At 43.9% G+C, this 16,285-nt stretch overlaps 1 protein-coding gene across 1 annotated transcript in view; it reads left to right on the forward strand.

Moving 5' to 3' along the window:
* NCKAP5 (NCK associated protein 5) overlaps positions 1 to 16,285 on the forward strand; it is an 824,104-nt gene that overhangs the window by 701,639 nt on the left and 106,180 nt on the right. Inside the window, exons 11-12 of the mRNA XM_035008156.1 lie at positions 6,124 to 6,225; positions 11,729 to 11,917. Coding sequence (XP_034864047.1) covers positions 6,124 to 6,225; positions 11,729 to 11,917 — 291 coding nt within the window. The remainder of the gene's footprint in view (positions 1 to 6,123; positions 6,226 to 11,728; positions 11,918 to 16,285) is intronic.

The following is a 16,285-nucleotide window of genomic DNA, read 5'->3' on the forward strand; positions in this document are numbered from 1 at the left end:
GCTTCTGACTCTTGGTTTTGGCTCAGGTCATGATCTCAGGGTCATGAGATCGAGCCCCACGTCACCTCTGTGCTCAGTTGGGAGTCTGCTTAAGATTTTCTCCCTCTGCTCCTCTCCCTGCTCACTCACTCTCTCTCTCAGATAAATAAATAAAATCTTTTTCAAAAATCTCATTTCCTGGGTGCCTGGGTGGCTCAGATGTTTAAGCGTCTGCCTTAGGCTCAGGTCATGATCCCAGGGTCCTGGGATCGAGTCCCTCATTGGGCTCCTTGCTCAGCAGGGAGTCTGCTTCTCCCTCTCCCTCTGCCTCTCCCCCTGCTTGTTCTCTCTCTCAAATGAATAAATAAAATCTTTAAAAAAAAAAAATCTCATTTCCTGAATATGGCAAAAATGTAAGTCTAGTATGTGCATAAGGTAAAACTTTGGGGATTTTTGGATAATCATCTGGTGAGTAAAGCTTCCCAAGAAAAACGATCTTAATCAGGGCTCCACACTATTGAGGAGATTTCCTTGAACTTCCTTCCGGAGCTTTCACGTGCCTACAAAAATTGCTTTGTTACCCAACAGAAGGAACAAAGCTTATTCGCCTGATTATGTCTAATTCAGAGCCATATTTAGAACACGTCTCTTCAACCTATGCCAAATCCACCACCTGTGTTTTCTGCCCTGTAACAGAGGATATCCAGAAAGGTGGTGAACTCACAGGAAATCGTCTGAAGTTAGCAGTATCAGAAGATTCTCTGAAGATTTCATAATAGCACACTCCAGACTTGCTTTCCTTGTGGTGGGATTAAAGGAGATGAAACAAGCCTGGGGCTGAGTTGAGGGAGTAGGAGTGGGGCTCTAGGAAGCTTCCTGGAAGCTGTGAGTTGAGATCAGCTCTTCAAAGTGGAGAGAAGGGGATCTGCAAACAAAGCTGAAGGTGAAGAAGCTATGAATTCTTCCTTCGAGATATCAGCCCAGAATCCAGGCCGCTAGATTTGCAAGTGAGGGTGAGCCCTTAAATAAGGCCACGTCCAAATAGGCAAGATACGTGGGAGTAGCAGCACTCAGCAAAGGGGAGCAAGGTGCCCTGATATCCCATCTCCTGGGCTGAGGATGCTGAACAGTTAAAGACACCAGTGGTAACTGGGCAGATTTTGAGAAGTCCCTCCATCCTTCTTCCAAATATCCTACCATGAACTTCTGAGGGTAGAAAATGCCTTCAAATGAGTAGAGCATATTGTGAACAGAAATGTGGTCACTGAAGGTTTAGTAGTAATTCATGTGGCAATAGCAGACCTTCTCACTTTATAAATAAAACAGGAACTCAAGAATTGTGGGCATAGAAGCCATCGCCTCTAACTGGGAGACCTTTTTCACGAAGAGAAGAAAGTAACTCTAGAGAATATACAACAAGCCCCGGGTAGAATTCAGGTTATGCATACTTGTAGTGTCCACCAAGGTCAAGTAAATCAAGGGGATTGAGGCAGATCAGATTAAAAACACTAATTCACGTGTACCTCTCCTGCTGAATCTAAATTACTCATGTTGGTAGATTCCATTAATCAGATATATGCCATATTCACTCCCATAACTTCTCTTTTGTACAGATACTTGGATTTTAATAATTAGAGGGGAGAATAATTATATGCATGATTACGGTCTTAGATTAATTCTCTCACCAAATCTGACTAAAGAGAAGAGAGCAAAGTCCTTTCCTCTTTTTTTTTTTTTTTAAGATTTTATTTATTTATTCATGAGAGACAGAGAGAGAGACAGAGGCAGAGGGAGAAGCAGGCTCCCCGCGGAGCAGGGACCCCGATGCGGGACTCGATCCCAGGATCCTGGGATCATGACCTGAGCTGAAGGCAGACGCTTAACCGACTGAGCCACCCAGGCGTCCCAAGTCCTTTCCTCTTTACATCTTATGCTGAGTTAATAACTTCTGAGATCCTGGCATGAAAAAATCCGCACGTTCCTTTTCAAACTTTAGGAGGTACATCAGTAGGTGCAAACGCTGCTTGTCACCCTATTTTACTGCATTTTTCCAGCCTGGTTTCCCATGCTGCCCGAATTTCTCCAATAAAGATCCGCTTTTTACCCTCACCTTGTGCCCCTGAATAAGGATTCAGTGTCTTTGCGGCCTCAGCCATCAAGGCCTTAATCTTAAGACCTCATTTCCATGCTGAGCAAAACCCAGAGGCAGAATTCTGTTAAATGCAAGGAGACTTCACTGGGCACCTGCAGAACGGCAGCTCCGCGAGTGAGGAGAGAAGCAGGCGATGGGAAACTGGCCCTCCAGCCCAGCTCGGAAGCCCAAGGGCACAGTGGGCTCCCGTCCCCGCTGACATCATTAACCGGAGAGGGGCGGACTCCATGTCTGCTGCTCTGGTGGCTCCATCTTTAACACATGGCTTGTGAGTTTGCTCTGCTTAGTTGGCTGCATCAAGCCAGTGGAAGGGGAAAGAGCATGGCACCCCCCATGCTGAAGATAGTCCTGGGCCAGGAGAGACATCGTTTTTGCTCACACGCCACTGGCTAGAGCTATGTCATAAGACCACACCAGCTGCAAAGGAGGCTGGGAGATGCAGTCCAGCTTTGTGCCCAGAGAGAAGCGGGAATCCGTTCCATGACGCGTAGCCAGTCCCTGCTACAGGGACAAAGCAGAAATACAGGGTTTGTCCTGCATTCTCACAGAGCCCATCATCCTGTTAGGAAAATAGACCCAAACATGGGAGCAATTCAGTAATCATGCCCCTCAGCTATGGCCAGAATGGACCAGGGATATCATCTGGCTAGGTGTGGAAGCCAGTATGGCCTAGAGATGACAGTCTTATGGAAAGGGTTTTAATGCAATCCTGCATGATGAGCAGGTCTCAGGTGGGTGGGTAGGAGCAGGGAGAGCGCACCATGTGAAAATAGACAAAAGCATCAGCTCAGAAGTGAGAGGGTCTCATTCCAGAGACAATGAGACTAGTCTGCCAGGAAGGGAGGGGTAGTCTGTTCTCATCAAAGAGAGCGTTTGAGCGAAAAGATCTCACTGACCTCTGGTTAGGAAATGTGTGAGGCCGGGAGTCTCTGTTTCTAAGACCAAGTGGAATCTCAGTTACAGAGATAATATAAGAGGCGATGTGAGGTCAATTTGAAACCTATACTGGATAATCTGGCTACCTCTCGAGTCTAAAACGTTAAAAAAAAAAAAAATCATATCTCAATCCAAGATTCCTCTAGCTTTTCAGGTTAAAAATTCTAAGTTTGAATTATTTCAGGTGAGAGATGTTAATCCAGGTGGACACTAATAATAGTGAACATGACCTATAAGTAGATATGTGCTGAGAATTTTCCCTCTAAGCACGTAGACTTCTTTCAAGAGGTCACGGTATTCTCCTGTCAGTTTTACTCTTTCTGACAATAGCTTTAATTGAATTCCCCATGTATACCTTCTACCTACTTTGCACCGAGCACTTTATTAAGCACAGATAACATCACAGTACCAGTTTGAAAAGCGATGTGCTTATTCTCTTATATACCCCGTATGCGCGTTCTGTGAGAATACATTTATTATAATATAAAATACAGCTATATAGGTGTGAAAATATAACCCTTTCATAAAAATTCTTATTTTAAGAAAGTGTAACACCACCAACAAAAAAGAATTGGAACATCTCTGAGCTTTCATGGTTATTTAAAGCAAGTTGTGCGAAAAGATGATATTTACATACCATTTTCTTGCCTATGACCTTAACACAGAAATAGATTTTGTTTGCCAAGTCAATTTGTATTTGCCTTACATATGTGGAAACTATAACAACAGAGGATTCACGTGTGCCTTAGCATTCAAGAGATTACCTAGTACCACCAACTCTCAGTTTTGACAACTAATTGGTGAATTGGTTAGTTCTGTGAATTTCAGTGTACTCTCTTACCTAGTCTTGGTCCTGACTATGGCAACTCCTCTCCCTACCTGTAGAGTAGGTTCAACAGCCACTCCCATCCCTCTGTCACCGGGGAGGAATCTGAGACAGAGAGCTTCAGTTACATTCCCAAGACCTAGTAACACTGAGCCTCAGACGGAGCTGAAGCTCAGGTCACCTGTCCCCTTGTCCCAGGACCTGTCCCCTCTCCCACACAGTGTTACTGACTTCAACTGAGAGGAACTGAGTGTTTGGGTATAAACTGCTAAAATATAACATCATTTAGGAGGATGCATTTATACATATATTCATGCAGAAAGCAAAGGATGACATCATGTATTTGATAAGGAGTGAAGAGCAGCCATGAACCAAATTACCTTAGATGTCTAAACTAGAAAGACTTTTCCCTAAAATCACATGACATACCACTTAAATTCATCATTTCTTTTCTTGAATGTCATTTCCTATAACTTCTTGGACTGTTTGCATATTGATAAGTGTTTCCTTAGGTCTCAGAACATTATCATTCTTTTGGTACTCTCTCAAGCTTTAAAACCTATATGTGGGTGGGAAAAATATAAAGACATCTTTTTCTTTATGGACTACAACAAGTATCAGTAGGGTACTTGCTACTCACTGAGTATTACACACTGTGACAGGTCCCGGGGATTAAATGACTGTTGCCCCCAGGTGATTCAGTTTCTAGAGGGAGCTTGGGGTAAGGATTATAAAAATCATGCAGAAACAACATCCTGATTGTAGTTACCTATTGATGCCTTAGCTCTGTTGGAGAAATTAGAATTTTCAAAATAACAGGCAACCAAGATTAGGATTTAAGCCCTTTTTGGTGAAAGTGGCTCCCAAACAGATTGGGAGAAGCCCAAGTATTGGTCTGAAGCAAAGAGTGATTTAGAGCTTCACTGGGAAGAAGGAGGACGATCCATAGCAGAAAAAAATACCTTTGCTCCTGCAGAGGGATGCAACACAGTCCTACCTGGGCGCCCTCCCTCTATCTGCTGCTGTAGCCTTGTTTGTTGAGTGGCCAGCGAAGCAAGTACACACGGCTCTCACACAAGTTCAGGCTGCGGGGAGTAGTCTGATGGAGAACGTAGTGAATGTGCCTCGTGTTCGTGGAGTTCATGGTCCCTGTTGACAACATGGTAGGTCTGCGGGGACAGAGGGACCCGTGGGGCCACCCCTGTACTCCAAGATGATCCTAACATTAATTAGTGGCACAGAATCTGAGACATTTCCTAGATCAACATCAGTATGCAGCAAGGCCTTTCCAGGGAGGAAAAGGAACAGAAAAACTTTGCAGAGGTGAGGGTGGCATGCTTAGCCACATTATTTACCTACTCGATTTGATTTTTTAGTGTCTGAAGTCACAAAAGTTGTAACCAAGACAAACCAGGCTACAAGTACCATTTTAAAATGTCATCAGCCTAGCAGAAACATTAGACGTAAATCAAGAGTTTTATTGTATTTGCAATTAAACAGATCAAATTTAATATCCACAGAAAAGCCTTAGTAATTAGTATAAAGATTAATATAGTGAAATGTCCCTGGTTTAGCCGGCCTCCACAGCAAAGCTGAAATAAAGAATTGAGTATATAATCAAATAGCATGTGAATATTAATGCACAAAATCCTCCAAGTCCCCAGATCCCAGATGCAATTATTTTCTATTCACATTAATTGTTCCTAACAGATGACATTAATGACTTTGAGTTAAAATGTGTCCAAGGGAAGATTTCACAAGATCAATGCTGTTTAAAAATAAGGTCACTTTTATAATTATTTGCTCAGATTTTAACCGCTGCTCAACATAATAAGGTTAACATGGGGATTGTTTTCTAATGTGAATATCAAAAGTTAATTTTCATACTAGCCTGTAAGTGTATTGGATGATTCACATTTTTCCTGCTACTTATTTTCCACCTACTACTTTCTTTTTCCTACTACTGATTTTCCAACACAGATGACTGACAGACTGTGATTATTATTTATAAGTTCGAGTTTGCACATATATAGATATATCTATATATATCTATATATATCTATATATATATTATGGGTTGCCGATAAACCAGAATAAACTTCTTTGAGTTAGGCTATGTATTATCTAATCTAGAAACGTCAGCTCCTTGGAGATTTAGCTGTCGGAGGCAGGATTTTGAAACAAACAATTAAGTCATCACTATGCAGTGTTTCTGCTTGTTTTTACCTAGAAACTTCACTCACGCATCTTAGATCTTTCATCCGGAGATTTGCTTTCAGATGTGGAAAGAAGCCGAAGTCTGACGCGGTCACGGACTGATGTTGAGATGCATGTGAGTATCCCTCTTACCTTCAGATCGCTTGTTTAGGTTATTTTCCTTCCATCAAATATGATGTCACAAGTGAACCATAAAGTGCATCCTTGAAGCATTGTCAGGCAGATAAAAATACCTCCCTTTCTTGTGTTCTCTGAAATTCAATATCATGTCCCCCAGCTGATAGAGTAAGCAGAAAGTGTCACTCCCGGCAAAAATACCATAAATCTTGGCTTTGTCCCCAAGATACCTTTTTGAGTATTGATTACATCTCAAAGTCTCTGAGAAATGGTCAAGGAGCTTTTTATTAAAGCCCATGGCCTATATTATTCATCCTACTTTTATGATATATTATGTATGAACTTTTAAAAATTCATGGGCTAGGGGCGCCTGGGTGGCTCAGTCGTTAAGCGTCTGCCTTCGGCTCAGGTCATGATCCAGGGTCCTGGGATCGAGCCCCGCATCGGGCTCCCTGCTCGGCGGAGAGCCTGCTTCTTCCTCTCCCACTTCCCCTGCTTGTGTTCCCTCTCTCGCTGTGTCTCTCTCTGTCAAATAAATAAAATCTTAAAAAAAAAAAAAAAAATTCATGGGCTATACATTTTTTTTCTTTAGCTAGGGTTAGCTTTGTGCTTATTTGGCAAAACTTTAACCAGCGTGGCTTTTAACTCTCATTGACATAAAGCAAGTAACTTGGAAAATACAAGAGCCAAATAAATATGTAATGAAAAATGTTAGGCCTAAAACAATGACGGATGAACATTTGTGGATAATTGGCTTTTGATTTTACTGTATAATTTTATCAGTGTACGGAGGATATTCTGTATTGAAGGTAAATATTCTCAGTTTAGAATGGAATTAAATTTCAGTGGAATGCTGTCACTTTAAACACTCATGAAGACCTTAATGGCATCCAGTCTATCACAGGGCCTTAAGGTCAGGAATTTTTTAAGTGTGCAGTTTTTCCACAAGAAACTCTTGCCATCATTCTCCCTGTCTCCTTTTTTTAACTGAAATTGCGGATTTTGTAGTGTATTTTTCACACTGATGTTAAAGCCTACGAGTCACCCACGGTAATTATCTAAAACACACAGTGAGAAAAGTACATTTCGAATAGTGCAAGCAGGGGGTATTTTGCCAGTGAAGTCCACATAAGTAAGATAACGTTACAGTGGAAACCACTATACATTTTCTTGGGCAGAGAATAATTTTAATAATAATCATTATCTGTTACTAATTAAACTCTTCCCAGTTGGGTGCTTGGTGGTCAGTATTCGTCCAGGAGTTCTGCTTATTGTCAAGGGCCTTACTTGGTGGTATAGCAGAGGGGCTAAGACCTGGGCCCAATATTAGAGTGTTGTACTGGCCGGGGGACCTTATGCAAGATCTTAATGCCTCTGTGCCTCAATTTCCTCATCTGAAAAACGAGCATAATGATACTTCTTTTCTGTTTCTGAAAACTGTGGTGAGGATGACATGACATAAAATGCAGGTACCACGGTGCTTGCTAGCAACATTAGGACAATAATAGGATCTCTGCTGTTTAGCCCTCTTCCATTCTTCTTCTTCGAACTTGGTACTATGCCTCAGCCACAGAACACCGTGGCAGAGATGGGGAATGATACCAGAGAGGTATCTGCTAGCATGTCTCTCCAGAAGCTTGTATCAGGACTTCCCAGAAACAAAGTGCACCCACACTTTTGGCTTTTGCTCAGCCCTGTTCTGGTGTACTAGGCGTCAGACAACACTGGTACAGTAAGTACAATATAGCGTCTCTTTTTTTTTTTTTTAAAGATTTTATTTATTTATTTGACAGAGGGAGACACAGCGAGAGAGGGAACACAAGCAGGGGGAGTGGGGGAGGGAGAAGCAGGCTTCCCGCCGAGCAGGGAGCCCGATGTGGGGCTCGATCCCAGGATCCTGGGATCATGACCTGAGCCGAAGGCAGACACTCAACGACTGAGCCACCCAGGCGCCCACAATATAGCGTCTCTTTGGGAGACTATAAACTTAGGATTTAGTTTGAGAGTCAAGACGTGTATCTAAAAAAATACTAATAGTAGCAACACCTGAATGTTACTAAGCATTATTATATGCGAGGGGCAGTTCAGATTTCACAGGGATCTTAGGTGGTCTGTGCTTTCCTCATCTCCATTTACAAAGAAAGAAATTGAGGCATAGAAGGGTTAAGTAACTTTCCCAAGGTCAAGGAGTTAGTAAGTAGAAGAGCTAGGATTTCAGCCTAGTAAATGGCCTTAGAGTTCAAGCACTCAACCACAGAGCAGTTATTCACTGCAGTAGATAATCCTGCTTGATAATCATATGCACATGAAGGAAACTGCAGGAAAAAGGAGCTCGCCTTGCAGCCATGATGTCAGAGATTCTGGATCCCTTATTAAATTCAAACATTGATTGTTTAAGGTGGGGGAAATACAATGTCCCAGTATGGAGGACTGGCCCTCTTTTTTTTTTTTTTTTTTAAGATTTTATTTATTCAATTGAGAGAGAGAGTACATGCACACAAGTAGGGGGTTGGCTGAGGGAGAAGGAGAGGCAGACTCTCTGCTGAGCTGGGAGCCAGAGCCAGAGGCGGGGCTCAATCCAAGACCCTGAGATCATGACCTGATTAGAAGGCAGATGCTTAACCTACTGAGCCACCCAGGCGCCCCTAGCCCTCTTCTTTGTAAGGAATTACTCGGTAATTGCCCCGCCACGCGCACACACACACACACACACACACACACACACACACACCCTCTCCCCAGTGCACTGGCCCATGGGTAGGCTTCGACCATTCCCTTCATCCTGCTCCACACAGTCCAGGTCAGCCTGTGAGGTGACACAACTCGCTACCAAGTAACCCACATAGGAGGTAGACCTGTCTCATAGCTTCCCCTCAGGGCTTTCTACTCAAAGTCCTAGACCAGCAGCATCAAAGCATCTGGGAGTGTCCCCAAAATACTACATCTCCAGTTCCACCTCAGAATGCCTGAATCAGTATCTGCATTTAGCAAGATCGCACATGATACATGTGCACGCTGAGTCCGAGAAGCCTGCACTTCTCTGCTTGCCACCCCCAACCCCACCTGCCTCTACACCGCACTGATGGGCCTTCCCCACCTCCCCGAAGTATCCTCCATCCCATCTGGGCATCTCAAGTTCATGGTCAAGGCAGAAGCAGCAGCAGTTCCTTCCTTTGCTAGCTCTGAGGTCAAATTTCCTGTTCTCTGAATCCAGCATCATCCCGGAGGTACACACAGGGGCAACAACTGGGAGAATCCGATGCTTGTGTGTAGAAAGAGGCCTGCGAATTGAGTTGAGTTGTAAAAACAGATACCATGTTGAGAGGTGTGGTGGGAAGGAACAGGTGGGGAAGAGAGAGGGAAATCACATAAGCTTCAGTACTTCGGGAAAAGGTGGAGCCCAAGCTGTAACCAGAAGCTGTGCAGAGCGTGAAGACGGCATATTTTCTAGAAAAGTTTAGATCTGGATGGCCTCGCGCAGGACACAGACACAGTCTCTCTCTGGAGACAGACCTACCCGTCAGAGCAGAGGCAGTCCTAAAGAAAACCACCACGCCGCTTAATCGAACGACGAAATAGGCGAGAGGTTTGGGGATGGCGAACGTGGAAAGCACGCAAGTAGAAGTAGAGCATGATGTATGACTTCTGGAAGCTTGTTCCAGATATGTGCAGTGGCTGATGCGTCAGGGTTGGGCCCTCCCGCACAACGGCACGGCTGCCTGTAGGCATCAGTCGCGACACAAATACAAACTCGCCTTAACCAAGCCACGTGCAGCAGTAAACGAGGTCATAAATCAACGGATATTGGTGAATGCTCCATTTTAAGACAAGTTTCTTCTTTCTGTGAGCTTCAGAGCCGGATTTCTAGGGGGTCGAGAATAGAGTAGTAAAATTTCTTGGCATTTTTAGATCACTTAAAGCGATGGTTTTGCAGCAAAAATGAGATATTGAGAGCAGGCAGATGCCTGATACTGAACATCTAACCTTGTGAAGCATTATGGATATTGATTAGAGCTGAAATTAAACATACCCTCTGTACTTACACGGGGGGGTTAGCATGTACCTCGAGTACTCCCAGGACAGCACGCCTTGCCTTCCTCAAGTGGGTGTTTGGTCACGGTCAGCTGGAACCGTCAGCTGGAATTGCATTTGGAGAACAGTGATAAGTACTCAGGTACTAAAGGCGCCTGTAAGGTGTCAATAAGTTGCATAACTAAGAGGCTTTGCCATTCTACGAATGACACAAAGACAGATGGTTCCCCATCAAAGACTTCCCGAGACAAGCTTTATATAGATTGGAGGGTGGAATGAGACTGTAAGGAGAGACTTTGTTCTCGTGATCAGGATGCTAAATTAATTTCGCTTGTCCAGCCTTGGAGCTTCATCTGTTACATTAGGGGCTGAGAAGGTGACTATCAAGATGTGCTGGATGTTTACAATTCTGTCGCCTGTGCCTCTACAGACCCTCCAGAATTCTGACCTCCTGGATCTTTTGCAGGGAATCCAAATCTAGTCAATGTGACAGTTTTTATCATTTGGGCAACCAGCTGATATGAAAAGTTCTGTAACCTTTACAGCAGAACCTCATGATTCTGCCCTAGAGTTCCACTTGTTTCCATGGCTTCCTGGGCCTTTGATTCCTGACTTGGAATGAGGCTGTCAGAGCCATAGGGGACCCTGGGAGTGATCTGGTAGAACTCCCTCCCCTACAAAGGAAGACCTTGAGGTCCATGGAAGTTAAATGATTTCTTTGCTCAATATCTCATACCACTGGCAATGTGACATCCAGGTCGCTAGACTCCCAGTCTAGTGCTCATGCTCTTGAACCCCACAACCAAAGATGCTACCCTGTCTTCATTCTTCTGGACTATTAGTCGTGTCTTAAAATTGATCTGATTCTTTGACCAGTATGCCTGGATAAAGGAGGAAACTTCCATTGTGGTAATTCTGCCTAAGGGTGATGGCAGCTCATCATAATCAAGCACCTACTTAGGCCAGGTACTTTGCAATATGCTTCTAATCTGGAACCCCATTTGGTCTTTGCAGTAACCCCATAACGTAGGCAGTGTTATCATTATTCACTTTTTTTTTTTAAAGATTTTATTTATTTATTTGAGAGAGAGAATGAGAGAGAGAGAGCATGAGAGGGGGGAGGGTCAGAGGGAGAAGCAGACTCCCTGCCGAGCAGGGAGCCCGATGCGGGACTTGATCCCAGGACTCCAGGATCATGACCTGAGCCGAAGGCAGTCGCTTAAACCAACTGAGCCACCCAGGCGCCCCCATTATTCACTTTTTTAAAAATGTAGCTCTAAGGGATTAAATAATCCCTCCTAGTGTGTTAGTAAGAGGCAGAGCCAAGATTGGAACCCCTAGTCTGTCTGACCCAAAAGCTGGGCTTCTCATCACTGGGCTACCTTCCTTTCTACCTCAGTATGATGTTGACTTGGTATCCGCTGTCCCCGAAGCAAAGCCCTTGCTCAGAGCTCTCCTGCTTTTTTTAGGAATGCCAGCCAAATGCAAAATCAGGAGTCCGGGCTTTGAAATGCCCTGGTTTGGGGGTTGTCATCCCTGGTCATCTCTGTCCTCGAAACAGCTGCAGCAGCAGTGAGCTGTCCCTTTCGAGCACCTGCAGCGAGTACTCCAGTGGTTCCTCCTACACGTGGCATGATGGAAAGAACCTCAGGAAAAGGGTAAGGCTCCTTTCAAGGCACTTTATCATCAGAGTGAGCCAGAGAAGAATCCTCTTCCGGTAGGAAGGTGGAAAGTGGGTGGGAGAGCTAAGAAGGGAATGACCCTTTGCTTAGTATCTGGTTCATTTACTCCTCACAAAACTAGACACGGGGATCTCATTTTCTCCATGATATGGGAGAGGAAGCTGGTTCATAAAGGTTAAATCACTTGCCAGAAGTCACACAGCAAGTGAGGAGTAGAGGGATGATTTGACCCAAATGACTTGGATGGCATGGGAGGGAGTTTGGAGGAGGAAGAATTTTCCTTCTGTGCTTTGCTGGAGCCCACCAAGCTCATAGATTTATATCAAGTTGGAACGCAGAGCCCTGGCCTAATGGAACTGACCACGCTCCAGACCAACTCAGACATTTCCGATTAGTTTTATGGACACTCTCTATCACTGTGACGCTCAGAGAGACTTGTAAATGTCCACTGCAAATGAGAGTGAGCAAGGCCACTTGCCAAGCCATCCCAGCCTGAGCATCCCTTGAGAATTCAAAGAGAATATTACCCCCCCACCAGACAATAGGGAGGTGGTGCATCATCTCAGAATAAATGACCAAAATTTTGAAAGTATCATTAGCTTTGTCGGAATTTACTACTCAAGCATAGCGTGTATTATATTGACCTCCTTTTCTCAATATTATAGCCTCATAAAACACTAATTGACTATAAATTGGAGGGCGGTATGGCAGAGAGAGAAAATACCATATTGGGCGACAGGGACCGTGGCTTCCGTGGAGGTAGGCATGCCCCTGCTCAGATGCCAGGAGTCCTTGTACTGGGTTATTTACCAACTCTTGCTGCTCCATGGCTCCCATCTGCAAAGGGGGCCCACATGACTGAAGATTCTTTCAGGCTCTGAACGAACACCTTTGCACACTGGGGTAAGCCGAATGTTTGGAATAGCTGTCTTTGCAGCTTCCCGATGTTGAAGAGAAGCAAAGAGTACACAAGCATGGAAACCCTGAATCAGAAGGCTTGGAGGTCATGTTTCTATCATTTGTGTAAACTCCATTTATGATTTGGAAGCGTAGAAACCAGGAAGAGTCCGTAACTGCCAGAAAATAGTAGTGAGGGAGTAGCTTTGTCATATTCTGAATAAGAACTTGGAAAAAGATTTCGAGCTTGAATTTCAAGCTTATTCCCTTGGACTCAGCCTGCTAATATGAAGTGTGTATATTATCAGAGTCGTTCCTTCTGAGCGGATGTTCAGAGTTCTGAGTAATGTCTGCTGGGGCCTGGCTCTTAACACATTGGGAAGCCCGGTCAGGGATGTTCCCTGTCATTGTTGTTGTCACGGGCTCCATGGCCCCTGATCTGCTCTCTTCACTCACCTTCTTCCTCCCTCTCCTACTCAGAGCCTTAATCTTGTCTTTCTTTGTCTTGCCTTGACTTTTTTTTTCTGAAATTCTTCCAATTTGAATAATCTTTGATCTTGTAGGGAAACCTCTTCCCTGAAAACAGAGAAATTAAGTTCTTCTGCACTTTGTACACACTCAGGTGGCCGTGATCTGGAGATGTCACAGGGAAGAGTCCCAGTTCTCAAGGATCCAGCAAACTGGACCCACCCCCATCGAGACATTTAAATTTATATTATTTCAGGAACTTCTACAGTGCTTACCATGTGCCATGTACTCATTTAGTATTCACTTAAATAATAAACTCATAGAATATGAATTTGAATGGGACTACAATATTAACTTACAGAATAATAAATATATGACCAGTGGCTCTTTTATAATTCACAAGTATTTTTTTTAATATTGTTCTGTATGGAAACAGAAAGGAAGCCTGCATGAGATGCATTAGGCTGCCCTACATGGAGGAATCTGGATCTAAGTCACAAGTACTTACCATGTGGGATGCAGCCTTGGTATAGTATTTCACAAGTATTAGCTCATTCAGTGCTCATAAGAGCCTAGGTGAATAGGCTCTCCTATTGCCCTATTATACAGATGAGAAAATGGAGGTGCTGAGAAATTAAGTAGCTAGCCAAAGTTCTCATGGCTAGTAAGTGGCAGAGCTGGCTAGTTGGTTCCAGAACTTTCACTCTTTACCATTCTGCTCTAGTGGCTTTGTTGAAACAGCCAAGCTTGGGATGGATTGTTATATTAAGACCAAGAATGTCCTTTAAGGAAAAATGTGTAGAACTGTTCTCCAGTCAAGAAATAAGAAAGGACTGTGGGCATCAAACCCAGGCCCCTGCTTTATCAGGTGCACCCTTCAGCCAATTCCACTGCTCCCAAGAACAGCTGTTTTCCAAGCAAAGCATGAAGCTCTCTGTGGGAATGTCAGCTCCTGCTCCCATCTCTCCTTCAGGGGATGCACGCTCTTTTTATTTCTATTTTTTTCAATTTTCCAGACTGTCCCAAACTTTTCTCAAGTTATTAAATACCATAACATCCTGTGGAAAACTGATCGAGGAATGTGACTAATCTCACAGGATGAGAGCCCGGGGCCCTGGGAGGTTTGTAGCCATTGGCCCTGGGATGAATCAGACTGCAGGGGGGAAGGGTATGAAGAAGCAGGGGGAGGTGGGCTGAGCACATCTTCCATGGGTTGAACAAATCTGCCCTTTTCAAGCTCTTGCAGGTACTTTTGCTGGCTTCTCTTCTTATTGTGAATGTGACTCTCAGGATCATGGAAATTCTTTGAAATCCAAGCAGCAGCAGCTGCCTATGTCAGTCTCTAATACCCAAACTCACTAACGGGATTTCTCCTGATTTCCAAAGAAATTTTTAATGGTGTAGAGGAAAAGGAGAGGAAAGGGGTAGCATCACCAAATAGCATCCATCCACAGCGACTTCTGACCCTGGAGAATTTTCTGGAGAAAATATATAATTTGACTTAAAAACAATAAACATATAACAGATAAAAAAACAAATAAACACCATATGTTGTTGTTGATAGCAAGAGTAATTTTAATGGAAATGTCTTAAATGTAAGCAAATGTTCACCGCTTACTAAAAGGCCAAGGTTCCAATGTAAGTTTCTGACACTCTTTCAACTTCTGCATACAAGCACACGGTCTGTGTTCAGTTACGGGGTGGGAGCAGCTAGTGTGGAGATGCCAATGGGAGTTGCACTCTTAGCCAAGATGGGCACAGAGCACACATCTGAAACCACCAGATTCACTCACCAAAGTTCTTCACCATTAATCATACAGCCTTAAAAAAAAAAAAAGACTGGGGTCGGTGGTCTGTGCCCAAATCCACTGATTTCCCTGAGTCTTGGTTTATGATTAAACTCTGCAGGTTCCATTCAAGAAAGGGGCGTGAGGAGACCCTACAGTCTCTATTAGGACCTTGACTAATACAGAGGAGAGAACAGAGGTCCAGCTTGGCTCCGGTATCATGGCATCGTCAATAGGCGTGCAGGCGCTAGAGCCAGCCTGCCTGGGTGCGAATCGCCGCACCACCACTCTGGAACTGAGTCATAGGAAGAGCCCGGGAAACCAGAGCAGAAACCGTTGTTCCAGCTTATCCTTAACTGTGTGATCTCTAGCAGACTAACCATGCTGCCTCTCAGTTTCCTCCCTAGTAAAATAGGGTTGATAATGTCTCCCTCGTGGTGGTGTTCTGAATTTTAAATCAAAGCCCTGTTCAAGTGGCTGCTACACAGCAGAAGCTCGGGAAATGCTAGCTCTCTCCTTCTGCCCTTCCACTTCTTGTTAGCACTACTGTGAAAAATATGAAGGTCTGTGCAGGATATGATGCTTTTTCTGTGTTGTTTCTTCGTCAAAACTAGCCCTAGTATTTGAGATGGTAGGAGGGATAGGAAATGGACCTTTCTTGGTAGGTGAATCATTACTATAGGATTCTAACAGCCAAGGTCCCACGGCTAGATATGTATGTATGTGTTTCACAGATGTTCCCTTTCTATCAAATGAAGTCACAGAACTATCAAATCTTAGAGTGGAAGGGACCATAGAGATGGGGACCAACTTGCTTTTCCATTTGCCCTCTCTACCTCTTGTAAACACTATACGGTGAGGCCATATAGTCTTCCGGTTATTTCCTAAGTGTACCTTGAACCTATCTCCACAATTCAGATCTTTGACATCCCACTTCTTCTACCCAGAAATCATTTCCCCCATTTTCAACTAAGGCAAACTCATCCTTCATTCAAGGGCTAGGCAAGTTTAAAAACAAAACAAAACAAAAAACAAAAACCTCCTCGTATGGCTTTCATGGTTTTTCCTAGCAGAGGTTTGATCTCTCGCCTCTGAATTTCTGGAGTTCCTACTACATTTGTATTTGTCATTTGCTCCCTTGACTTCTGATTATTTGTGCCCAGTCTCCTCTCCCCTGCTGGCTTGCATGCTC

This window comes from Mirounga leonina, unplaced genomic scaffold, assembly GCF_011800145.1.
Source record: "Mirounga leonina isolate KUSES-001 unplaced genomic scaffold, KU_Mleo_1.0 Mir_151, whole genome shotgun sequence".
Classification (NCBI taxonomy): Eukaryota; Metazoa; Chordata; class Mammalia; order Carnivora; family Phocidae; genus Mirounga; species Mirounga leonina.